Source organism: Oncorhynchus nerka, linkage group LG5, assembly GCF_034236695.1.
Source record: "Oncorhynchus nerka isolate Pitt River linkage group LG5, Oner_Uvic_2.0, whole genome shotgun sequence".
In the NCBI taxonomy this organism is placed as follows: Eukaryota; Metazoa; Chordata; class Actinopteri; order Salmoniformes; family Salmonidae; genus Oncorhynchus; species Oncorhynchus nerka.
In genome coordinates this window covers 33,509,758-33,537,025 of record NC_088400.1, presented here as the reverse complement: position 1 = coordinate 33,537,025, position 27,268 = coordinate 33,509,758, and the positions used below count along the sequence as shown (strand labels likewise).

Here is a 27,268-nt window from a genome sequence, read left to right as displayed (position 1 = left end):
CCAAGGTGCTGAAGGCGCGCTGACCTTTCAGAACTAAATATTCGCGCTAAGTGTTTATTCCTCTGTGAGGTATGAATGGCTCTCCATGACGCTAGTGGAAGCTAGTTGCAAGCTACTTTTGTATTGATTCTATTGCAATGAATATATATATTATTATTTTTTACCATGGATAGAGTTAGAGTTGTAGACTGATTGGAAAGGGCAAATTGTGAACTTTGTAATGAAAGCAGAATCAGAATGTCAGCTGTTTGTTTTCTTTGATGGATTATTGGTTGTCATCATTGTGAAGGAACCAATACTTTCACAGGATGTCGGTTTGTTGTTTTTTTGTAATTATATCATGTCAATGCCTATCCCCATGTTCGGAATGCTACTACTCAGTACCTTCTTCTGAGTCCATCACTCCCTCTCTGAACATTGAAAATATGCTCCTCTGTCAGTCAGTAAGGCAATCCCTTGCATTCACAAGGTCGATTGATAGATCATGATTGCATGTTGTTGAATCTTTCACAAACACCACCCAGGTTAACTGATATCGCAATTGAAACAAACAGACCATCATTTTTATGGTGGAGTATGTGTTTCTGTGTGCGAGTGAGCTGGCCTGGCACAGTCAGGGGTCTGTCTATCTCTCTGAGTCCCCAGGAGGTATGTGGATGACAGAAGAAGCCTTGCTGTAACAATCCTTACTTTCACTTTTGAGTGCTCGAGTAATCATTCGCTTTCATTCTCTAACCTTTAAAAAAATATATATATATCTCCCTCTTTCTCTCCCCTTCTTCCTACATTTCCCTGACTCACTGTGCCTTTCTCTCAATCTCATGGTCTCTGTTTTTCTCTTGGGTTCCCAACTTTTAACATCCATTTCTCTCTATCCCTTTGCCCTTACCCTGTCTCTCTATCGCTCTCCCTTGAAAAGATGGCGCCGAAGAACATGGCTGACTTTTTACATTCTCGCAACCAGATGTGCTATTTTGTTATTTTTTTTGCGTTTTGTGTAACATATTTTTAAAGTTATTTTGTACATAATCTTGCTGCTTTTTATGACCAAAAATAACTTCTGGACATCAAAACAGCGATTACTCACCGTGGACTGGAAAAAACGTTTTCCTTTAACGAGTCAGACGAAATGGATATACTGCATTCAGTGGAACAGGCCCAGATCCCCGTAATTTGCTTGAAGAAAAGACACAGGAAAAGGGGCCGCAGATCGGAATGCCTCCTGAGAATCCGTAGGCGAGTGAGTAAACTCCCAGTGCCGTTCGTTCTTCTTTCTAATGTGTAATCATTGGAAAATAAAATGGATGACCTATGATTAAGATTATCCTTCCAACAGTACATTAAATACGGAAATATCTTAAGTTTCACTGAGTCGTGGCTAAACGATGACATGTATAATATAGAGCTGGCGGAATTTTCAGTGCACCGGCAGAACAGAGAAGCTACGTCTTACGAGGTGTGGGTGTGTGTCTATTTGCCAATAACAGCTGGTGCGCGATGTCTAATATTAAAGAAGTCTCGAGGTATTGCTCGCCTGAGGTAGAGTACCGTATGATAAGCTGTAGACCACACTATCTACCAAGAGAGTTGGCATTTACAGTGGGGAGAACAAGTATTTGATACACTGCCGATTTTGCAGGTTTTCCTACTTACAAAGCATGTAGATGTCTGTAATTTTTATCATAGGTAAACTTCCACTGTGAGAGACGGAATCTAAAACAAAAATTCAGAAAATCACATTGTAAGATTTTTAAGTAATTAATTAGCATTTTATTGCATGACATTAGTATTTGATACATCAGAAAAGCAGAACTTAATATTTGGTACAGAAACCTTTGTTTGCAATTACAGAGATCATACGTTTCCTGTAGTTCTTGACCAGGTTTGCACACACTGCAGCAGGGATTTTGGCCCACTCTTCCATACAGACCTTCTCCAGATCCTTCAGGTTTCGGGGCTGTCGCTGGGCAATACGGACTTTCAGCTCCCTCCAAAGATGTTCTATTGGGTTCAGGTCTGGAGACTGGCTAGGCCACTCCAGGACCTTGAGATGCTTCTTACGGAGTCACTCCTTAGTTGCCCTGGCTGTGTGTTTCGGGTCGTTGTCATGCTGGAAGACCCAGCCACGACCCATCTTCAATGCTCTTACTGAGGGAAGGAGGTTGTTGGCCAAGATCTTGTGATACATGGCCCCATCCATCCTCCCCTCAATGCGGTGCAGTCGTCTCTGTCCCCTTTGCAGAAAAGCATCACCAATGAATGATGTTTCCACCTCCATGCTTCATGGTTGGGATGTTGTTCTTGGGGTTGTACTCATCCTTCATCTTCATCCAAACACGGCGAGTGGAGTTTAGACCAAAAAGCTCTATTTTTTGTCTCATCAGACCACATGACCTTCTCCCATTTCTCCTCTGGATCATCCAGATGGTCATTGGCAAACTTCAGACGGGCCTGGACATGCGCTGGCTTGAGCAGGGGGACCTTGCGTGCGCTGCAGGATTTTAATCCATGAAGGCGTAATGTGTTACTAATGGTTTTCTTTGAGACTGTGGTCCCAGCTCTGTTCAGGTCATTGACCACGTCCTCCCGTGTAGTTCTGGGCTGATCCCTCACCTTCCTCATGATCATTGATGCCCCACGAGGTGAGATCTTGCATGGAGCCCGAGACCGTGGGTGATTGACCGTCATCTTGAACTTCTTCCATTTTCTAATAATTGCGCCAACAGTTGTTGCCTTCTCACCAAGCTGCTTGCCTATTGTCCTGTAGCCCATCCCAGCCTTGTGCAGGTCTACAATTTTATCCCCGATGTCCTTACGCAGCTCTCTGGTCTTGGCCATTGTGGAGAGGATGGATTCTGTTTGATTGAGTGTGTGGACAGGTGTCTTTTATACAGGTAACAAATTCAAACAGGTGCAGTTAATACAGGTAATGAGTGGAGAACAGGAGGGCTTCTTAAAGAAAAACTAATATATCTGTGAGAGCCGGAATTCTTACTGGTTGGTAGGTGATCAAATACTTATGTCATGCAATAAAATGGAAATTAATTACTTAAAAATCATACAATGTGATTTTCTGGATTTTTGTTTTAGATTCCGTCTCTCACAATTGTGTGATAACGTTCTCGGTAGCCGATGTGAACAAAACCTTTAAACAGGTCAACATTCACAAAGCCGCTGGGCCAGATAGATTACCAGGATGTGTACTAAAAGCATTCGCGGATCAACTGTCAAGTGTCCTTACTGACATTTCAATCTTTCCCTGACCGTGTCTGTAATACTTACATGTTTCAAGCAGACAGACATAGTCCCTGTGCTCAAGGAAGCAAAAGTAACCTGCCTAAATGATTACTGCCCGTAGCACTCACGTGGCTCTCATGGCTCACATCAACAGCATCCTCCCGGACACCCTTGACCCACTCCAATTCGCATACCGTCCCAACAGATCCACATATGACGCAATCTCAATCGCACTCCACACTGCCGTTTCCCACCTGGACAAAAGGAACACCTATGTGAGAATGCTGTTCATTGACTACAGCTCAGCGTTCAACACCATAGTGCCCACAAAGTTCACCTCTAACCTAAGAATTCTGGGACTAAACACCTCCCTCTGCAACTGGATCCTGGGCATCCTGATGGGCCGCCCCCTGGTGGTAAGAGTAGGCAACAACACGTCTGCCACGCTGATACTTAACATTGGGGCCTTCAGGGGTGTGTACTTAGTCCCTTCCTGTACTCCCTGTTCACTCACAACTGCGTGGGCAAACATGACTCAAACACCATCATTAAGTTTGCTGATGACACAACAGTGGTAGGTTTGATTACCGACAACGATGAAACGACCTGGTAGGGAGGAGGTCAGAGAACTGGCAGTGTGGTGCCAGGACAATCACCTCTCCCTCAATGTGAGCAAGACAAAGGAGCTGATCGTGGACTACAGGAAAATGCGAGCCGAACAGGCCCCCATTAACACCGACGGGGCTGTAGTGGAGCGGGTTGAGAGTTTCAAGTTCCTTGGTGTCCACATCACCAACAAACTAGCATGGTCCAAACATACCAAGACAGTCGTGAAGAGGGCACAACAAAACATTTTCCCCCTCAGGAGATTGAAAAGATTTGGCATGGATCCCCAGATCCTCAAAAGTTTCTACAGCTACACCATCGAGAGCATCCTGGCCGGTTGCGTCACCGCCTGGTATGGCAACTGCTCGGTATCTGACCGTGTAAGGAGCCAAACTTCCTGCCATCCAGGACCTATATAATAGGCAGTGTCAGAGGAAATCCCAAACAATTGTCAGAGACTCCAGTCACCCAGTATAGACTGTTTTCTCTGCTATCGCACGGCAAGCGGTACCGGAGAGCCAAGTCTAGGACCAAAAGGCTCCTCAACAGCTTCTACCCCCAAGCCATAATACTGCTGAACAATTAGTTAAATGGCCACCAGACTATTTACACTAAACCCCCCCTCCCTTTTGTACACCGCTGCTTCTCGTTGTTTATTATCTATGCGTAGTCACGCCACCCCACCTACATGTACAAATGACCTCAACTAACCTGTACCCTCGCACACTGACTTGGTACTGGTACCCTTTGTATATAGTCTCGTTATTGTTATTCTTGTTGTGTTACTTTTTATTAGAATTTTTTACTTTAGTCTATTTGTTAAATCTTTTCTTAACTCTTCTTGAACTGCACTGTTGGTTAAGGGCTTGCATTTCATGGTAAGGTCTACACTGTTGGTTAAGGGCTTGCATTTCATGGTAAGGTCTACACTGTTGGTTAAGGGCTTGCATTTCATGGTAAGGTCTACACTGTTGGTTAAGGGCTTGCATTTCATGGTAAGGTCTACACTGTTGGTTAAGGGCTTGCATTTCATGGTAAGGTCTGCACTGTTGGTTAAGGGCTTGCATTTCACTGTTGGTTAAGGGCTTGCAAGGTCTACACTGTTGGTTAAGGGCTTGCATTTCATGGTAAGGTCTACACTGTTGTTTAAGGGCTTGCATTTCATGGTAAGGTCTACACTGTTGGTTAAGGGCTTGCATTTCATGGTAAGGTCTACACTGTTGGTTAAGGGCTTGCATTTCATGGTAAGGTCTACACTTGTTGTATTCGGCGCATGTGACAAATGAAGGTTGATTTGATTTGTTTTTCGGTCTATGTTACCTTGTCTCATTCCTATTTTTAATTTCCTCCATTCTCACTGTTTCTCTATCTTTCCCCTCCTCCTTTCTGTCAGTCCATCTGTGTCCATCTCTCTTTCTTTCTCTGTCTATCTTTCTGTCAGTCCATCTGTGTCCATCTCTCTTTCTTTCTCTGTCTATCTTTCTGTCAGTCCATCTGTGTCCATCTCTCTTTCTTTCTCTGTCTATCTTTTTGTCAGTCCATCTGTATCCATCTCTCTTTCTTTCTGTCTATCTTTCTGTCAGTCCATCTGTATCCATCTCTCTTTCTTTCTCTCTCTATCTTTCTGTCAGTCCATCTGTATCCATCTCTCTTTCTTTCTCTGTCTATCTTTCTGTCAGTCTATCTGTATCCATCTCTCTTTCTTTCTCTCTCTATCTTTCTGTCAGTCCATCTGTATCCATCTCTCTTTCTTTCTCTGTCTATCTTTCTGTCAGTCCATCTGTATCCATCTCTCTTTCTTTCTCTGTATATCTTTCTGTCAATCCATCTGTATCCATCGCTCTTTCTTTCTCTGTCTATCTTTCTGTCAGTCCGTCTGTATCCATCTCTCTTTCTTTCTCTGTCTATCTTTCTGTCAGTCCATCTGTATCCATCTCTCTTTCTTTCTCTGTATATCTTTCTGTCAATCCATCTGTATCCATCTCTCTTTCTTTCTCTGTCTATCTTTCTGTCAGTCCATCTGTATCCATCTCTCTTTCTTTCTCTCTCTATCTTTCTGTCAGTCCATCTTTATCCATCTCTCTTTCTTTCTCTGTCTATCTTTCTGTCAGTCCATCTGTGTCTATCTTTCTGTCAATCCATCTGTATCCATCTCTCTTTCTTTCTGTCTATCTTTCTGTCAGTCCATCTGTATCCATCTCTCTTTCTTTCTCTGTATATCTTTCTGTCAATCCATCTCTGTGTATATTTCTTTACGCATCATGTTGCTTTCCATCAGTCTCACAATATTTCCCTCAATTTCAATGTACAGTATATCTATCTCTCCCCACCCCCTCCTTCCCTCTCCCCTCCCTCTTTCAGTCCATCGGCCTTGTATTCTCAGTGTGTGTGAATGTGTTTGTATTTCTGTGTGTGTGTGTGTGTGTATCTGTATCTGTGGGAGTGTGTGTGTATCTGGATGTGTGGGAGTGTGTGTGTATCTGGATGTGTGGGAGTGTGTGTGTGTGTTGTGGGAGTGTGTGTGTATTTGTGTGAGTTTATCTGTATCTGTGGTAGTATGTGTGTGTATTGTGGGAGTGTGTGTGTGTATTGTGGGAGAGTGTATGTGTGTATTGTGGGAGTGTGTATGTATCTGCATCTGTGGGAGTGTGTGTGTGTATCGTGGGAGTGTGCGTGTGTGCGTGTGTATCTGTATCTCTGGGAGTGTGTGTGTATATTGTGGGAGTGTGTGTGTATCTGTATCTGTGGAAGTGTGTGTGTGCATTGTTGGAGTGTGTGTGTATCTGTATCTGTGGAAGTGTGTGTGTGCATTGTTGGAGTGTGTGTGTATCTGTATCTGTGGAAGTGTGTGTGTGTATTGTGGGAGTGTGTGTCTGTATCTGTGGAAGTGTGTGTGTGTATTGTGGGAGTGTGTGTGTGTATTGTGGGAGTGTGTGTGTGTGTGTTTGTGTATCTGTGGAAGTGTGTGTGTGTATTGTGGGAGTGTGTGTGTATTGTGGGAGTGTGTGTATCTGTATCTGTGGGACTGTGTGTGTATATCTGTGGAAGTGTGTGTGTGTATCTGTGGAAGTGTGTGTGTGTATCTGTGTAAGTGTGTGTGTGTATCTGTGGAAGTGTGTGTATCTGTGGAAGTGTGTGTGTGTGTGTATCTGTGGGAGTGTGTATCTGTATCTGTGGGAGTGTGTGTGTGTGTATCTGTGGAAGTGTGTGTGTATCTGTGGAAGTGTGTGTGGAAGTGTGTGTGTATATGTGGAAGTGTGTGTGTATTGTGGGAGTGTGTGTATCTGTATCTGTGGGAGTGTGTGTGTATCTGTGGAAGTGTGTGTGTGTATCTGTGGGAGTGTGTGTATCTGTGGAAGTGTGTGTGGAAGTGTGTGTGTATATGTGGAAGTGTGTGTGTGTATTGTGGGAGTGTGTGTATCTGTATCTGTGGAAGTGTGTGTGTATCTGTGGGAGTGTGTGTATCTGTGGAAGTGTGTGTGTATCTGTGGGAGTGTGTGTGTGTGTGTATCTGTGGGAGTGTGTGTGTATTGTGGGAGTGTGTGTGTATTGTGGGAGTGTGTGTGTATTGTGGGAGTGTGTGTGTATTGTGAGAGTGTGTGTTTATTGTGGGAGTGTGTGTGTATTGTGGGAGTGTGTGTGTATTGTGGGAGTGTGTGGGTAGCAGCTGAGAGGAGGAATGGTGAAATATCATCCCTCTCCCCAGACATGTGCACTATCTGCCTCAGCACGCTGTAAACAGGATTCTCCCCATTTTCATTAACATACACTAAGTATGTCAGGGCGGCTTGATCCGCTCAGCATGTAAGCTGCTCAGACCCTTTTATTTGACCACAAACTGTGTATATCAACTGCAAACGCTATCTACTTGTGTGGACTTAGCTTTCTTTTTGCCATTTAAAGTGGTGCTTGTTTGTAACCAGTGGCATTCAAGTGGTTTTGTTAATATTGTGAGCTCCTAGGCACTGCCTCACATTAAGCGCTATGATGTATCCTGTTTGTTAATACATTATTTCATACTATTTGATAATGCACTGACCTCATTTTAGTGAGTGGTGGGTCAGTATAAACAACTAAGTAAAATACAAGCTCAGAGCCACGGTATGATCTTTTGGTTGGCTCATATTTTAGTCTTCTCCATGTGCTTTGGGGCTCTCTATGATCACACAGGGGTTCTGAATGTTGCAGTGCTGTGCATGTGGTAGTGGGTCAGGGTGTGTTAGGAAGATCACTAGGTGTCTGAGAGTAATAAATAACAGATTCTCTATATTGCCATGCTATCTCTCTCTCTCTGATACGTTTGGGCCCAGTATGGCTCCAGTATGGCTCCAGCATGGCTCCAGTATGGCTCCATCATGGCTCCAGCATGGCTCCATCATGGCTCCAGCATGGTTCCAGTATGGCTCCAGCATGGCTCCAGTATGGCTCCAGCATGGCTCCAGTATGGCTCCAGTATGGCTCCAGTATGGCTCCAGCATGGCTCCAGTATGGCTCCAGCATGGCTCCAGCATGGCTCCAGTAATAACAGCCTGGAGCTGTCTCTTTGCTTTTGAGTGGTTCAGTATGTGCTCTGTATACTGCTGCTCACTGTGTGTGTGTGTGAGGGAGGGAGAGAGAGACAGAACAGGAGGGGGAGGCGCTGGTAATTTTCCGTTCTGTGCTGCAGCAGCAGGGATCTCTTGGAGCCCTGGCGTCTCAGCGAGGTACACCCTGGGCTGGGCGGGGCTGACAGCACCGGCAGGAATCCAGCTGTCAATCACAGCTAAACAGGGGAGGCGGGACAAAGGGCTAGGGGAATGAGGTCGAGGGGCTTATTCATATCCCTCAGATCACCACTACTTCTGTGTGTGGGTGGGTGTGTGTTTGTCAGTGTGTTCTCTGAGTATGTGTGAGTGTGTGTGTTCTGCTTCATAGCAATAGATATTATTTGTATTTCAGAGTATTGCAGCATATGTGGTGTGTTTCTTCTTTTGTAATAGCAGCAGTGTATGTAGTCATGTATTTAGCTGTGTGTCAGTTCTTTATTAATACGTGTATTGCAGTGACTGTATGTTGGCGTAAAGCCTCTTCCTCTGCTCTGCTGGCCCCAGTGTTGCAAAAAGCATTACATTATTGATTATCTAAGGACATTATCCTGGATGAGGTAGCCAGCTAAGTGCTTCACATCTGAACTGGATGGTATTTCTACACAGCAGGGCCATAATTCACCTACTGTAAGTCATTTAGGTTCAGTAACCATCCAGATGGGATCAACTATTGTGACCCAAAAACATGACTTAGAATTGTTCTCCTCACCCCACCCTTACCCCCAGAGATCTGGCTCAGATGTTGATTGCATCGTGGTCAATGTGATTGGGCTAATGATAATTGGGCCCCTCCAGACAGTTGACTCCTTGTCCTGGTTTTGTTTCATGGACGTGTGTTAAAACATCACTTCCTGTTTTCCTCCCTCCTGGGTGTGGGTTTTGGCAAGGGGATGGGAACTCAGCTGAGGTTGCCATGGAGGTTGCCATGGAGATGATCCTCATTACTGATAGTGCACCAGTCTGTTTCTCAGAGAGAGAGAGAGAGCTGCAAATGTGCATCCACCCCCACTAAGCCATCCTCTCATTTATCACATTCAAAGATGGACAAAGAGAGAGTGGAAAGGAAGAAAATCATAGTGAGAATCGAGAGAGGAAAGGGGATTGAGAGAGAGGGAGGGAGAGGAAGACAGCAATAAGGGTACAGGTTTGACCAGGGAGTGTGAGATCATGTAAAATATCATGTAAAAGAGGGTCAAGGAGAGGCAGTCAGGATGAGGAGGAAGAAAACAATTAAATATGTGTTTCCCAGGTAAGCGGACATACTAAGGGTTGAGAATTGGTCACAGATAAAATGACTGAACACACACTCATTCCCAAGGTAGTCTACTAAACAATGTATTAGATTTTGATCTAAAGGGAAATACAGTACACTGACAGTCTGTCTGTGAATGCTATATAAAGCCAGTCAGCCTGTCCTTTGACTGGTACTGAGTGGGTTTCAGTAGTATGATGTGTCACTGGCCCACTCAAATTACACACACACACACACACACACACACACACACACACACACACACACACACACACACACACACACACACACACACACACACACACACACACGCACACACACACACCTTATGGCGTAAGGCTGTTGTGCAGTCATTAGATTAGCTTTGTCATGCTCAGAACCACAGGGTTCTTCCACATCCATCCCCATCCACCCAGCATGGACACAAAGCCAGGGTTCTGAGTGGAGTGATAGAGGGGACCGGTGGCTGCCTGCTGTCTCAGATAGCTTTGTTTACCACAACATGAATCTGTTAGATTTCTTTTCAGGCAGAACAGGGACAGACCAAGTGCTGTTTAACCCTTCCAGGACTCCAGGGGAGAGATTTACATGGCTTTTAGTTCTGTCATGCCCTTTACACTGAAAGGAGGATACACTGGGGAAGCCATAGCCAAGCCCATCCAGAACAGTCTCTCCATCCAACCCTTTACACTGAAAGGAGGATACACTGGGGAAGCCATAGCCAAGCCCATCCAGAACAGTCTCTCCATCCAACCCTTTACACTGAAAGGAGGATACACTGGGGAAGCCATAGCCAAGCGCATCCAGAACAGTCTCTCCATCCAACCCTTTACACTGAAAGGAGGATACACTGGGGAAGCCATAGCCAAACGCATCCAGAACAGTCTCTCCATCCAACCCTTTACACTGAAAGGAGGATACACTGGGGAAGCCATAGCCAAGCGCATCCAGAACAGTCTCTCCATCCAACCCTTTACACTGAAAGGAGGATACACTGGGGAAGCCATAGCCAAGCGCATCCAGAACAGTCTCTCCATCCAACCCTTTACACTGAAAGGAGGATACACTGGGGAAGGCACAGTCAAGCAAATCCAGAACAGTCTCTCCACCTCATTCTTTATACATGGGAAAGGAATCATCATCTCTATTGAAACTACGATTTGATATCTGAGATGAAGAGGTTCTAAAGCATGTTATTAACGAGTTAAATACACAGGGGTAAACCCGCCCAACACTTTCGAGTAGGGCCTTAGATTCCTGAGTCTTTAGATGGAGATTCTTGTTAGAAGTATATGTAGTCTTTAATAATACATGGTTTTAAAAAGTTAAAGTGCTGATGCTGCTAGACTAGTAGAATGTTATTAATCAGACATGATGCAATGCAGTTAATAGTTTTGCCGCATAGTTGTCTTTGATCTCATCTCAGTGCACCGGGAGGTGTTGAAGATATATGTTTCTGCTCTGGATGTATTAATAGGAGATACAGTGCCTTCAGAAAGTATTCATACCCCTTGACTTATTCCACATTTTTCTTGTGTTCCAGCCTGAATTCAAAAAGGATTAAATATATTTTATTTCTCACCAATCTACACACAATACCCCATAACGCCAAAGTGTTTAGACATTTTTGCAAATTTATTACATTATTTACATACATTACCAGTCAAAAGTTTGGACACACCTACTCATTCCTGGGTTTTTCTTTATTTTTACTATTTTCTACATTGTTGAATAATAGTGAAGACATCAAATCTATGAAATAACACATATGGAATCATGTAGAAAACAAATCAAATCAAATATATATTTATATTTGACTTTCCTCAAAGTAGCCACCCTGTGCTTTGATGACAACTTTGCAAACTCTTGGCATTCTCTCAACCAGCTTCATGAGGTAGTCACCTGGAATCAGATGCGACCCGTCATTCATGGCAGGTGGGGCTTCGAGACCCACATTATTTGCAAAAAAGTAAATATATATACACAGTGGGCAAGCAGCTTGGTGAGAAGGCAACAACTGTTGGCGCAATTATTAGAAAATGGAAGAAATTCAAGATGACGGTCAATCACCCTCAGTCTGGGGCTCCATGCAAGATCTCACCTCGTGGGGCATCAATGATCATGAGGAAGGTGAGGGATCAGCCCAGAACTACACGGCAGGACGTGGTCAATGACCTGAAGAGAGCTGGCACCACAGTCTCAAAGAAAACCATTAGTAACACACTACGCCGTCATGGATTAAAATCCTGCAGCGCACGCAAGGTCCCCCTGCTCAAGCCAGCGCATGTCCAGGCCCGTCTGAAGTTTGCCAATGACCAGCTGGATGATCCAGAGGAGGAATGGGAGAAGGTAATGTGGTTTGGTGAGACAAAAATAGAGCTTTTTGGTCTAAACTCCACTCGCCGTGTTTGGAAAGAGAAGAAGGATGAGTACAACCCCAAGAACATCATCCCAACCGTGAAGCATGGAGGTGGAAACATCATTCTTTGGTGATGCTTTTCTGCAAAGGGGACAGGACGACTGCACCGTATTGAGGGGAGGATGGATGGGGCCATGTATCGCGAGATCTTGGCAAACAACCTCCTTCCCTCAGTAAGAGCATTGAAGATGGGTCGTGGCTGGGTCTTCCAGCATGACAACGACTCGAAGCACACAGCCAGGGCAACTAAGGAGTGGCTCCGTAAGAAGCATCTCAAGGTCCTGGAGTGGCCTAGCCAGTCTCCAGACCTGAACCCAATAGAACATTTTTGGAGGGAGCTGAAAGTCCATATTGCCCAGCGACAGCCCCGAAACCTGAAGGATCTGGAGAAGGTCTGTATGGAGGAGTGGGCTGGTTGAGAGAATGCCAAGAGTGTGCAAAGCTGTCATCAAGGAAAACTGTGGCTATTTGAAGAATCTAAAATGTAAAATATATTTTGATTTGTTTAAAACTTTTTGGGGTTACTATGTGATTCAATATCTGTTATTTCATAGTTTTGATGTCTTCACTACTTTTCTACCATGTAAAAAATAGTAAAAAAATTAAGAAAATCTTTGAATGAGTAGGTGTTCTAAAACTTTTGACCGGTATTGTATATTATTTTGGCATTAATTCTTGTCACATATCAGTTTGCAAACAATGTAAAGAAAATATACACTTCCGTTCAAATGTTTGGGTTCACTTAGAAATGTCCTTGTTTTTGAAAGAAAAGCACATTTTCTGTCCATTAAAATAACGTTAAATTGATCATAAATACAGTGTAGACATTGTGTAAAGGTTTTCCTCCTCTTCGTCTGAAGAGGAGGTGTAGCAAGGATCGGACCAAGATGCGGCGTGGTAAGTGTCCATGGTTGTTTATTTAAAAACATGAACTGAACACTCAATGAATACAAAACAATAAACGTGAACAAAACCGAAACAGTACCGTGTGGCGAACAAACACAGACACGGAAACAATCACCCACAAACACACAGTGAAACCCAGGCTACCTAAGTATGATTCTCAATCAGAGACAACTAATGACACCTGCCTCTGATTGAGAACCATACTAGGCCGAAACATAGAAATTCCCAAAACCTAGAAAAACAAACATAGACAACCCACCCAACTCACGCCCTGACCATACTAAATAAATACAAAACAAAGGAAATTAAGGTCAGAACGTGACACATTGTTAATGTTGTAAATGACTATTGTAGCTGGGAACGGCAGATTTTTTATGTAATATCTACATAGGCGTACAGACATCACTCGTGTTCCAATGGCACGTTGTGATAGCTAATCCAAGTTTATCGTTTTAAAAGGCTAATTGATCATTAGAAAACCCTTTTGCAATTATGTTAGCGCAGCTGAAAACAGTTGTTCTGCTTAAAGAAGCAATAAAACTGGCCTTTAGACTAGTTGAGTATCTGGAGCATCAGCATTTGTGGGTTCGATTACAGGCTCAAAATGGCCAGAAACAAATAACTTTATTTTGAAACTCGTCAGTTTATTCTTGTTCTGAGACATTAAGGCTATTCCATGCGAGAAATTGCCAAGAAACTGAAGATCTCGTACAATGCTATGTAACAGTCCCTTCACAGATCACAGAACAGAACTGGCTCTAACCAGAATAGGAAGAGGAGTGGGAGGCCCCGTTGCACAACTGAGCAAGAGGACAAGTACATTAGAGTGTCTAGTTTGAGAAATAGACGCCTCGCAAGTCCTCATCTGGCAGCTTCATTAAATAGTACCCGCAAAACACCCGTCTCAATGTCAACAGTGAAGAGGCGACTCCAGGATGCTGGCCTTCTAGGCAGAGTTGCAAAGAAAATGCCATATCTCAGACTGGCCAATACAAATATAGATTAAGATGGGCAAAAGAACACAGACACTGGACAGAGGAACTCTGCCTAGATGGCCAGCATCTCGGAGTATCCTCTTCATTGTTGACGTTGAGACTTGTGTTTTGTGGGTGCTATTTAATGAAGCTGCCAGTTGAGGACTTGTGAGTCATCTGTTTCTCAATCGAAATTACAATTGGCCTCTTATCCACTTGTCGTCCCCTTATGCCATAGTTTGTACATCTCAATTGTCATTAGAAACCACATTTGTTTAAGCAAGTCAGCCATATTAGCTATGTTTTTTTAAAGGCAGTAAATGAGGCTGAATGAACTGTTTCGCTGCCAGACAAGGCTCCGCTGATAGCCAGGTTTAGCAGTGGTAAGATGTTGGGACTGCTGTTGGGACAGCTTTATCTAGGCCCTAACAGTTTGTGGACTCCGTTCATCACTGCTATAGTGCAATTCATGTGTTGTTTAGTGTTGTGTTGTGTAGTGGCTTTGCTCGCATACATCCCACTTTTGATTTTTTTTTTTGCCGCACCAAGATTTACATGCTAAAATCGCCACTGTCTGGAATGCAATTCAATTAACAGTTGTGCCTTGTTAAAAGTACATTTGTGACCTGTTTCAGGAAACTAGGCATATGTCCCTGGTCACTACTTAACAAGAGAGCCATTTGAACGTTAACTTTTTTTTTTAAATCAAAATGCTTTTTTTTGTCAGGAATGCGTTCTCGAACTTGTGCACTTTCATGTACCTTAATAGCAAACGTGTATGCCATCTGTAAATACAAATACAAATACAATTGTTAAATTACGAGCCTAGCTGGTTTAGTCAGAGAAAAAGCCAGCAACCTTCCCACTAGCCATGATTGGCTGAGATAATGATTGGGCTGGATTTGCCGAGAGATGAGTTTGGATTGGTCTGCTGTATAGCACGGGTCTGTCTATTTGAGCACATTTGTGGAATTTCTTTCTTTCTTCATGCGATTGAGTCAATCAATTTGTGTTGTGGTAGATGTCGGGGTATACAGAAGATAGCATTATATGGTAAAAGACCAAGTCCATACTTTGGCAAGAACAGCTCAAATGTCCTGCTGAAAGGTGAATTTGTCTCACAGTGTCTGTTGTGAAGCAGACTGAACCAGGTTTTCCTTTAGGATTTTACCTGTGCTTAGCTCTTTTCCATTTATGTTAATCTTAAAAAACTCCCTAGTTCTTGCTGATAACAAGCATGCCCATAACGTGATGCAGCCACCACCATGTTTGAAAATATGAAGAGTGGTACTCAGTGATGTGTTTTATTGGATTTACCCCAAACAAAACACTTTGTATTCAGGACATTAAGTTAATTTCTTTGCCACATGTTTTGCTGTTTTGCTTTTGTGCCTTATTGCAAACAAGATGCATGTTTTGGAAAAATAGTATTCTGTACACACTTCCTTCTTTTCAATTTGTCATTTCAGTTAGTATTGTGGAGTAACTACAATATTGTTGATCCATCCTCAGTTTCCTTTCACAGCCATTAATAACTGTTTTAAGTCACCATTGATCTCTTGGGGAAATCCATGAGTGGTTTCCTTCCTCTCCGGCAATTGAGTTAGGAAGGACGCCTGTATATTTGTTGTGACTGGGTGTATTGATACACCATCCAAAGTGCAATTAATGTTAATCACTGTTATTGCACACAGAGTGAGTCTATGGAACTTATTATGTGACTTGTTAAGGATTTTTTTTACAACCAGCTCTCACAGTCTCACGTCAGAACTAGACGTTCATCCATGTTTCTCAAATGTCACATTTCAAAGTTGTCCCAAACGTCAAAATTCGGAGTGATTGGTTACTTCTCTGTATCGTTCCAAGGTTAAGCATTGCGAGCATCCTAAAACGCTGCAACAACAATACGAATTTGATTTAGCAACCCAGACATTCCTGGCCTACAACATCTGGAGCTCATACTTGTATCCATATTTCACAGTGACGATAACAATACAGAATTGTTACTCCCCAGTCTAATTCAGAGCTTCAGAGACTCAACAGTGATAATGAATAATGATGAATTTGAGGATTATAGTGGCCTAAGTCTATTACTGGTGCACTGAGATGGTTCTTAGTTGTAGCACTTCTTCGTGTCGCTTTGGCTAGGCTATTAAAGCAATATTTTCTCCATTTATGACTTCTGGATGTAAATCTAGCACCATTACATGTAACAGTGACTGAACCTTAGTTAGAACTATCTTGCTAGACAGGTTCCCACAGTAGCATGGGATACCATCCGGTGAGTGGACCACTTAATCCAATCTTAGTCTACACCGGAATGGATTGTAGGTTTGCATTGTTCGGTTTCTTTGAGAGAGAGAAGACATTTTGTCTCCGTTGGTCTCCATTGGTCTACCTCCAACTCTCCATCACCTTTTGAGAAAGTGGGTGTCTGTACTTTTTGGTGGTGTTTTAAATTTGGCTGACACAGTCTTGGATTTTAGACACTGAGATGATGATTCCTGATGCCTGTGGAAATGTAATCTGTCTTCAGACATGAACTCAGAAATCGTAAGGTTAGGCATTAGAATGGTTAGTGTTAAGGTTTGGGATAGACATCAAAATATATATATAAAAACAGAGGCAGATGCTTACTCCTATCGCGCCCATCCGCCATCCCTGTCCACAACGCCCTAGCAAAACCAAAGCCTACTTGAAGGTCACAGTGCTCACTGTTGCCCATAGTGGCTGGTTTCTACGTCATCTCCTAACGTTGAATACTGACATGACTGAATTTTTATTCCTGAACTTATTTTGGCTTGCCATAACAAAGGGGCTTAATACTTAATGACTTGTGACATTTCAAATTTAAAAATAAAATAATTTGTGGCATAAAACCTAAATGTAATCCATTTTAAATTCAGGCTGTAGCACAATACAATGTCGAATAAAATGTGGATGAAGTCAAGAGGCATGAATACTTTCTGAAGGACTGTAGGATGTCTGGTGGTTAGGTCTGATTTTGTGCTAAAGGATTGATCATTTTTACTTCAGAGTGTTGTGATCAATCTGTGAGATCTGGCTTGTGTGATTTTCTAATGCTTTGTGGTAGAGACATACTCTCTTGCAGAGTGAGGGTGTTGTCCTTGGGAAACAGATTCCTCATCAGCATATTTTGTTTCCATCTCTCTCCTCTGGAGGGTGCCTGAATCTGCCCTTCACAGTCACACTGTCAGACACTGAAGGAGAGGAAAGGAGGCGATCTGCGGCTTGGGACACACACACACACACACACACACACACACACACACACACACACACACACACACACACACACACACACACACACACACACAGACACAGGCACACAAGCACACTCAGCAGCTTGCAATCAGGTTTCAGTAGTGACATAGCTTAGCGATGGCAGTCAGTAGATGGAGTTCACAGTCTCTGCAGTACCCCCTTACACCAATAGAGGTCCCAGTACTACTGTCTCCCTCTCTCTCTCATCCTGTCCTGGCTGCAAGCTGCAGTGCTCTTGGCACTGAGACAGAACCCCACCGCACCTTTGATTTTCTCTCGCTCTCTGTGGCCCAGATTCTAATACGTTTAGTTCCTGAAAAACATCTCTCTCCCACCCCACCTGTTCCTCAAAACATGGAATATATTGTACCTATCAAGCAATCCCCTAGTCGATTGACGCACCGGTGAGTCAATCTCAGTTACATAACAAAAAAATCCCCATCAAAATCCTTCAGTTTAAGATAGATGTATGTTTTTTTTTTGCAAGGGATGAGTCTCAATCCACCACATCCTCCAGTCGCACTTCCGCATCTGCGGGGACACAGACATCCCCAAAATCGGTCTTCTCACGTAAACGTCTGTAGCATCGAACAGATTGACCTACAAACAAGTCTCAGGAGACTCGTCTGAAGTTGGAGTCTTATGACTTGGGGTTAGAAGCTGTTAAGAAGCCTTTTGGACCTTTTGGACCTAGAACAGTCTATGACTAGAGTGTCTTTGACCATTTTTATGGCCTTCATCTGACGGACTCCTAGACTTAGGACAGACACTTCAAAACCTTGTTTCTTACGATTTATGTTTTGACTAAATGTTTGCCATATGAATCTGTTATTCAATGAGTTTCTATGCGCTTTAGTAGTACAGGCCAAAATCGATATTTTAAAATGTTATAATGGAATCATCTCCATCATTGAGCACATTCTTTTTATGGAACTCTTTTTTTCAATATGTGATTTGGCCGAACGCTTATGCACTGAGAAGCAAGCATTTTATTTAATTCTCCGTGATGGTGTGGATATTCTGAAAATAAAACGTTGATATAAAATTGTGATTTTGTAGCTAGATTATCAGCACTTCTATTATATTTATTTCATGGTTGTCAGCCTCTCCTGCTATAACCTAACTCATTTTCTCTGAGGAAATGGATGTTTTGTCATTTTCAGTCTGTCGATGCAGATTCTTTATCACTCTGGCCTTTCCCCCTTGCAACACAGACACTGTGACTACTGTCTTCCTACACAACAGCATGCAGGCATTTCCATGTGTAAAATAATGAAAGATCAAAATATATTTTTTGTATTTTCCTAATTTCTTTAATATATTTTCTAAAAGCAAAATATGGCATCAATAGTCATGTAAAAGTCATGTGTCTCACTGGGTGGCCTAAACACTAAGTATTAACTTTGCAGTTTAAAAAAATCACGGTGTAATAACCATGTTGTCTGTGTGTCTGCATGATGAACAGTAGGCGACTCAGAGCTCGGACTCCGTCTGGTGAGGCGGGACATGTATGAGGTCATCACTCCTTGCCCTAAGCACACCAGACGAGACAGCAGCTGACAATAACAAAGAAAGACTCTCAGAGAGAGAAAGAGAGAGGCTCCAGCCCAGACACTCATTCAGACTCTTCCCCAAGCCCAGTCAGTCCCGGTCCCAGTCGTTTGTGGGAAATCTGACTCACAAACGGCGGTCTTCCACATGAGATAACAGACGCTTAGAGAGTGAAATGATGGCTTTTAAACCGGGATGATTACTGTGTATTAATAGAGAGCGTTTTATTAATTTGTCCGCCATCTTGCATAATGGATGGTGAGAAGGTCATTAATATTCCACTTTTCAAAAATGCTCCTCTATTTCCAAAAAGAGATGATAGGGCGCGTACTCAGAGTTCTCCCTTTATCTGCTGTCGAGCTCGCCTGTTAGTCGCTCTCCCTTCTCTATCCTCCTGCTCCCCTGTTCCTTGTCCCTCCCTCCCCCTCTCTCTTCCTGCTCCCTTTCTCTCTCTGGGGTGTTTTTCAATAGAAGACGGGACAGTGTAGTGCAGAAGCAGCCGCGGAGACATTAGCTCCTGTGTTTCCACTTCAGACGTTCCGGTGCCCCTCGGCCACAGCTCTCCCAGCTGGAGCAGCGGATGTCACCGAGAGATGGGGGGTAGAAGAGGAGGGGGGAAGGGTGAGACAGGAGAGAAGGGGGAAGAAGAGGGAGGGGTGAGGGGAGAAGAGGTGAGACAGAGAAGGGGGATAGAGGAGGGAGGGGTTGAGAAGGGGGAAGAAGAGAGGTGAGACAGAGAGAGAAGGGGGATAGAAGAGGGAGGGGGGGGAAGAAGGTTGGAAGAGAAGGGGAAGAAGAGGTGAGACAGGAGAGAAGGGGGATAGAGGAGGGAGGGGTTGGAAGGGGGAAGAAGAGGTGAGACAGGAGAGAAGGGGGATAGATGCTCTGAGGAGGGGAGTGTGAGGCAGTTGGGAGGGGGAGAGAGAGTGGGTGGTGAGAGTGAGGGGAGAATGGAATGTTTACTGTTTCTGTGAGTGTAATGTTTACTGTTCATTTTTATTGTTTATTTCACTTTTGTATATCATCTACTTCACTTGCTTTGACAATGTTAACATATATTTTCCCATGCCAATAAAGCATCTTTAATTGAATTGAGTGGGGAAGGGTAAGAGTTGGTGACAAGAGAAAATGGGATAGAGAGAGACAGAGAGAGGGATCCATTTAAGAGCATTAGAACGTGTTTGTTCTGGCGATACATATGTATGTTAGTCTTCCGGAGAAGGAATTGAGATAACTTCATCTCGAGCCCCTTGAGTGAAAATAAAACAACCCACAGCTCTGTTGCGAGCAATTAACGGCGGGACAGATGGGTGGGACTCTAACAGGTACAGGGAAAGAGAGATCAGTTACCTGCCCGTGTACAGCTCAATATACAGAGAGAGAGAGAGGAGACAACAGGGTGAATTGGAAAATGACAGGTGTAAATCCGACGGCGTGTGCAATTGACAAGATAATAGTCTCCTATTTTTATCACTCTCAAATTGCCTTGCACGCACCACCGGGAGAATCTGCTAAACGTCAGGAGCTCTGCAACTCGCATGCCTCTGAGACTCAGGAGAACTGACTGACACGAGACCCACGCGGTCTCATCTCCAGGACAGCGGAGGACAGTTGATGTGTAAAAAAATAAAAAATCACAAAACATCCATCTCTGCACAAAGGAAAAGTTCCATCTAGGCCCATCGAACCTAACGGAAGTTCCGTTCCATCTCTGTTCTCTTCAGTTGTATCTCTCCAGCTCCCCAGTTCACCACCCCCAGTCTGGCTTTGGAGTGTGAAGAAGAGTCTCTCAGCTATCTATCCATCCACTCCTAACAACGGTGTGACTCACCGCTGAGCGGCTTTCTCGCAGGTTGCCAGCGCCTTTCACAGATGTAGGCAGAGGGGTCGGTGGAGGAGAGCTGGAGCCGCACTGGGAGAGGGAAGAGTTGTGTGGGCACGTAGCGTGGCCCGGTGGCCGGGTGAATCAGGCTGGCACTGGGGCTCTCTGAGGCCACATCCCAAATAAACACAGCACAATAACTTCATGCTCAGTCTACCATACAGATATACCACTCAGGCTATACTTACTAACCTGAATGTTTGACTTATTCAGAGATACATATACACACAAATGAATGACCAAAGGCAGTCTATCTAAAACAATATTGTCATTTTGTCTTTTTTAAATTTATTTTTTACATTAATTTGGCTCCAGGTAATGTTAAAAGATCCCAGACATTCTCCTTTTGGATTGCATAAATCCATATGATGAGACCAGCATTCAATGACATCACCTTTTAGGTCACATTGTCCTTCCTAGCGGTGCTTTGAATGGCACTGCACTCACTGCATGTCTCAATCAATTTGAATGGTGTGAAAGCCGATTGTCTAGCAAACTGGCTGTCTGAGTGTTATCTAACTATTGAGCTTTTCCAGAGGTAAAGGGCTCGGAGATGAGACGAGAGACGCGATTCAATTCACTATGAACCGCTGCCGCTGGCGTAGAAATGAAATTAGTGTCGAAAGATGCTCCCTCTCACTTTGTCGTACTGATCGCATTTGGACTAGAGGCCCCCTCTAAATTGAATTGAATTCGATTTAAATTGGATTTTAATAGGGGTACATGGGTTCAGACTGTACTAATTAGGAGGAAAGTCTGAGCGGGATGATTTGGGCATTTAACGCTACTATCCGACCACCTGCGGACAGACATGCGCACATGAGACATCTCGGCCCCATGGGCAGATGTTTGAGGTGTTTGAGATATTGAGTCGAATTTAAATGAAAAACCATCAAAGGCTTAACACCCCTACAACATTTGATGAACATACGTTGGCTGAGCAATATTATTGTACTTGAAATGTATTTAACCCTCATGTTGTGTTCGTTTCATGTTAATTAATTCTGTGTTCCCGGTTCAAAATGACCGCCCCATTACAGCTGATTATAAATCCACAATAAAACATATATTATCACCTAATGTTGTGTTAGATCTTTTTTTCAACTTAATTAAGTTATTGTGAACGTTACACGTTTTGAACTTGTAATTGCTTTTTCTGAGGGGTCGGTGGAGGAGAGCTGGGCTCATAGAACTCGTTTTTGAGTAAAAAAAAAATCATAATGTATGGATTATTTAGACTTATAACCCATACTCAGATGAAACATATTGTGCTATTTATCACAGAATACTTTGTGTCAAAGTTTAACAAGGACTCTCTCCTCCTCACCAGTGTCATGATCAAAGATATGATCAAGAGCCTCACATAGAGTTTATCATTTGGTCATTGTGCTGCCACAGAATGAATTGAAGCAAGGCTTCAAAAAAACGTTATATACCAGAGATGCGTTATACTTATTATTGAAACAATGTTGCGATTGTTTGTGAGAATGCCAACGGGTGTGGTTCCCGTGGTGGAAAGATTATATTGGGGAAAGGTACCCGTGGGGGTTGCCATGGAAGCCAAGAAGAGGGGTAAGGTGTGTGTGTGTGTGTGTGTGTGTGTGTGTGTGTGTGTGTGTGTGTGTGTGTGTGTGTGTGTGTGTGTGTGTGTGTGTGTGTGTGCTCAAACACACATGCATGTGAGGATCTGGGAGAAGAAGTGTGTCCATCTGATGAATGGGCATGTGCCTGAACTCAATTGTATACACTAATTGTAGTCTCACCCATTCATTTCTAATGACCGGTCATTTTGACCAGGAACACTACAAGTGTAGAAAAGTTAAATAAAACACCCAAAATGTAATGAAAATCATTCAAATGTATTTTGTGTGTTCAGATGCCCTGTGTGGACAAAGTCATGGAACCTTATGACAATCAGATTAAATGAATTACATTTTTCAGAGAGAACTTGTAAATCGGTCCAATTCGACCGGAACACAGCAGGAGGGTTAATATAGCCAGACAGTCTGTGTACAGTGTGATTGTCAAGTCAGAAAGGTCGGTGGCGCAGGATTTTCAAGAAATTTAAACACGTCACGATCGTCTATAAAGCTGAGGTCCCTTTTTAATGGATTAACGAAAGTATATCAAGGCGCCAGGAGACAGGGCAGTGTGTGTCTATTAATGTCTGCCAGACTATTACATTACCATTGCTTGGTGTGAACTGCCCCCAAAGCACTCTGAAACTACCAGGGGTTATGGTGTCTGTAAAAGCTGTCCCAGCACTCATGGATTCAAAATATTTTTTGGGGGTGGCAAACAGTTAGCCCTAGTTGTTTTTAAGTCGGTCTTTAACACCAGGTGGACATTTTTGTTTGCTGAATTGTATTGGGCTATAGCTTAGATGTTTGGGACAAGTGAGACTTTCGAAAGGAAATGGAGAACTGCTTGTCAACAAATCGACATGAGTCTAAATTCTTTGTGCTTTCCACATCTGCAGCGTGCACGAGCTCTATATTATTCCAGCAATTTGGGTCTGACAGAAGAGGGCATGCTAGTTTGTTTTGACAGATATGGCGAGGGGCTAAGTCTCGAGCATCTTGTTGGTGACCTGGTTCGTTTCGCCCGCTCACCCCGAGTTAACATGCTTCATATGATAACATATAGGCCTAAAGGGGGTGGTCCTGTGTTCTGCGAGTAATATGATGCGAAACTGAAGCGGCAGTCAAGTACCCCTGTAGTCCTAATATACGATCGACCCAGCTGTCACTCACAGGGCAGTAAGTGAGAGGAGGGTGCGAGCAGCAATATTTCAGCCCTATGGCTCGTGGGACAGCGAGAGAGCACTGGACAGAGTATGCTTTGTTTTGAGAGCTGCTGTACCTAAATAGAGGAGAGGGATACATACAGCTTTCATTTTTATCTTTGTGTTGTTTTTCTCGTTCTATTGTCTCTGTTGTTAAGTCCATATTATAATGCTCAGCCTAACTTGATTTGCAGTGCCCTGTTGATTCTATTGATGGCAGAGCCTCTCTTCTCTACAATAATGCAAATATTTCAATAAACTGCCGTGATTATACTTCAAATGTAACGACTCATTTTATGAGGATAATTGCTGCACAAATATATTTCATTTGTTATTGAATTTATTGATCTATTTCCATAGACTTTTCGATTAAATGTCCGTTATTCCTGTTATTTTTATTTATTCGTTTGGGTCCAGAGCTTTGGCTTAATGGCAGGTTTGGATCAATGAAAAGAGAGAAGTAATCGCCTGGGCGTACGGTTAAATCAGATCAGCAATGTATCTGCCGCACACAATGAAAAGGGCGGTGGCACTCGCTCGCTCCCTCACTCTCTCTCCCTTTCTGATAAAAAAAACACAGCCTGCTCGAGCGCGCTCTCTCAAAAAATAGAAAAACGACCGACGGTTAAAAATAATGATGAATTGCAATACAATTATTGCTATTATTAAGGTATTAATGTGTTTTTTATTTTCATTTGACGTTGTTTTCAATCGGTGAAATGCAGCCAGTACGGTTAGAGAGCACTGCTCCCCCTCCCCCGCTTCCCACAGACACCATTGCACAGAAAGGGAGAGAGGGAGGGGGAAGGAGAGAGAGGAGAGGGAGAGAGAGCGATAGTCAGCACCCGTGAGAGGGGAACAAGATTCAGCCGCGCGGAGAGAGAAGAGAAAAAAGCAGTAGCCAAACGAACAAAGGAAACATGGATGTAACGGAAAAACGCTATTTAAAACAAGCATATGTACCGGGGAGGATGTTTTGGTCGTCCTGCACATAGTAGGGGGTAACTCAAGGACTCTTCCCCCCGTTTTTAATGTTGCGCGTGGGGACGCATGGAAAGCTTTCTCTAATCCGTCTGCGGATCCTGCCTGCTTGCAATGGCTGTGGCGGTGCGATGCTGTTACAGCATAACTCAGAATGTGCCTTTTACTTTTTATTTGGTGATTTTTGTACTCAGTGGCCTTACAAATGCACAAATACGATACACCATTCCGGAGGAGCTAGAGAATGGGGCTGTGGTCGGCGACATTGTTCGCGATTTGGGTCTGGACCTGCAAAAGCTCTCCTCCCGACGCGTCAGAATCACCTCGGACAGCGCACGGAGATATTTCAACATAAATCATAAAAACGGCAAGCTGTCGGTAAGTGACCGCATCGACCGGGAGACGCTGTGTGAATTCAGTGGCACCTGTTTGCTCAACCTAGAAGTGGGGGTTGAGAACCCGCTCGAGGTGCATAATGTGGAGGTGGAGATTCTGGATGCGAATGACAACTCGCCACAGTTCCCCCGGGACGAGTACCAGCTGGAAATCTCAGAGTCCGCCATAACTGGGTCCCGGTTCCCCATCGAGGGCGCGCAGGATGCAGACGAAGGCTCCAACTCAGTTCGCCTCTACCGGCTCAGCAACAATGAGCACCTCGCGCTGGACTCCAACAAGCCCGCGACAAATAGCAAGAACATCCAGCTCGTGCTCAAAAAGCCATTTGACCGTGAGCTTACACCATCTCATCAGTTGATACTGACTGCTGTCGATGGAGGCACTCCGGCGCGCACAGGTACAGCAAAAATCAACGTGCGTGTCCTGGATTCCAACGACAACGTGCCTGTGTTCGACAACTCCGTATACAAAGTGAAACTTTCGGAGAACTCGCCCAAGGGCGCTCTAGTGATAAAGTTAAACGCCACAGACCGGGATGAAGGCACAAACGGGGAGGTGTTTTACTCTTTTAGCAGTTACACCCCAGAGAGGGTGAGACAAATGTTCTCCATGGACACAGATACAGGAGAGATCAGAGTGAAGAAAAACATAGACTATGAGGAGACTAACTCCTATGAGATGTACATACAAGCTATGGACAGAGGTCCCTCTGCAGTGGTAGTCCACTGTAAAGTGGTGGTGGAGGTTTTGGATGTGAATGACAACATTCCTGAAATCGTGCTGTCATCTCTTTCCAGCCCGGTCCGGGAGGATGCCCGGGCTGACACCGTTGTGGCTCTGATCAGTCTTAACGACCGGGACTCCGCCCAGAACAAACAGGTGACCCTGGAGATCCAACCTGGTGTCCCTTTTAAGATCAAGTCCTTCCGGAACCACTACACCTTGGTCACCGCTGCATTCCTGGACCGAGAGACCATCTCCACCTACAACGTCACAGTAACCGCCATCGATGGGGGAACCCCAGCCCTGTCTTCACACATGTCCATTAAAGTTGACGTGGCCGATGTCAATGACAACCCTCCCCGCTTCGAACAGACTTCCTACACAGTGTACATGACGGAGAATAATGCACCTGGCGCATCGATGTGCGTTGTAAAGGCAATGGATGCAGACGCTGGGGAGAACGCTCGCATCACCTACACCGTCCTCAATGACAACAACCACGGCATCCCTGTGGCGAGCTACGTCAGCATCAAACCCGACACGGGAGAGGCCTATGCCCTGCGAGCCTTCGACTTTGAGAAGCTCAGAGAGTTCCACTTCCAGGTGAAAGCCCAGGATGGTGGCGTGCCGCCCCTCAGCCGCGTAGCAACAGTCTACGTTTACATTATGGACCAGAACGACCACTCCCCCAGGGTAGTCCATCCTCCAGCCAATGGGACGCGGACCACCGAGACACTGATGAAGAATGCAGAGGCGGGGGCTCTGGTGACCAAGGTGGTGGCGTGGGACGGGGACGCAGGTCAGAACGCCTGGCTGGTGTACGCCCTGGAGCAGACCACCTCCGAGCTGGACCTGTTTAAAGTCCACGAGCACACGGGGGAGATCCGCACCATGCGGCGTGTCAGCGAGGACAACTCCACCTCTTTCCTGCTGACCGTTCTGGTCCGTGACCATGGCCTCCCGCCGCTTTCCTCCACCGCCACCATCAATGTGCACGTCATGGAGCTGCCACCCAAGCTGACCCCTGACCCCAAACGCATCATCAGGCCTCACAGCCCGCTGCTGTTCTCCAACGTAACCCTCTACCTGATCGTGGCCCTGAGCGCCACCACCTTTGTGTTCCTTGTCACCATTGTGGTGCTGGCCATCGTCCGCTGCCACGCCTACTGCACCCAGCCCGGTTCCTGCTCGCCCTGCTGTGTGTCCCAAAAGAGTGTCCCTGAGGGTGGCACCTCGGCTGGTGGGGGTGGAGGGTCATTGGGTCGAGGTGGAGGTGGTGGGGGAGTTGGAGGAGGTCAGGGTCAACCCAACAACAACGTTGCTCTGCGAAGGGACCTGAAGGTTGAACCTCACTACATCGAGGTGCGGGGGAACGGCTCCATGACCAAAACGTACTGCTATAAGACATGTATGACGGCCACGTCGGGGAGCGACACCTTCATGTTCTATAACACGGGCCGGCCCCACAGCGGCACCTGGAGCTCCGGGGGATACGTCACCAGCCAGAGTGGACAGAGCCAGATGTTTGTACGCAGGCTGAGCATGCCAGATGCAACCGCCATACAGGTGTGTGTGTGTGTATCTCTGTGTGTGTCCTGTCATCCCATCCCAACAACACACCATCCACAATACACTGAGGAGCTATTCATGGATTGTTTTTTTGGGGTGTTTTAGTATTTGGGTTT

At 44.6% G+C, this 27,268-nt stretch overlaps 1 protein-coding gene across 4 annotated transcripts in view; it reads left to right on the top strand.

Moving 5' to 3' along the window:
* LOC115130152 (protocadherin alpha-C2-like) overlaps window positions 1-27,268 on the top strand; it is a 100,745-nt gene that overhangs the window by 27,976 nt on the left and 45,501 nt on the right. Inside the window, exon 1 of one of the 4 annotated variants that reach the window (XM_065018547.1) lies at window positions 24,160-27,149. The exons of the other annotated variants lie outside the window; for them this stretch is intronic. Within the exon in view, the coding sequence (XP_064874619.1) occupies window positions 24,579-27,149 (2,571 nt within the window). The 5' untranslated portion in view covers window positions 24,160-24,578. Of the gene's footprint in view, window positions 1-24,159; window positions 27,150-27,268 lie in introns of those variants that run through there. 4 annotated transcript variants of the gene reach the window in all.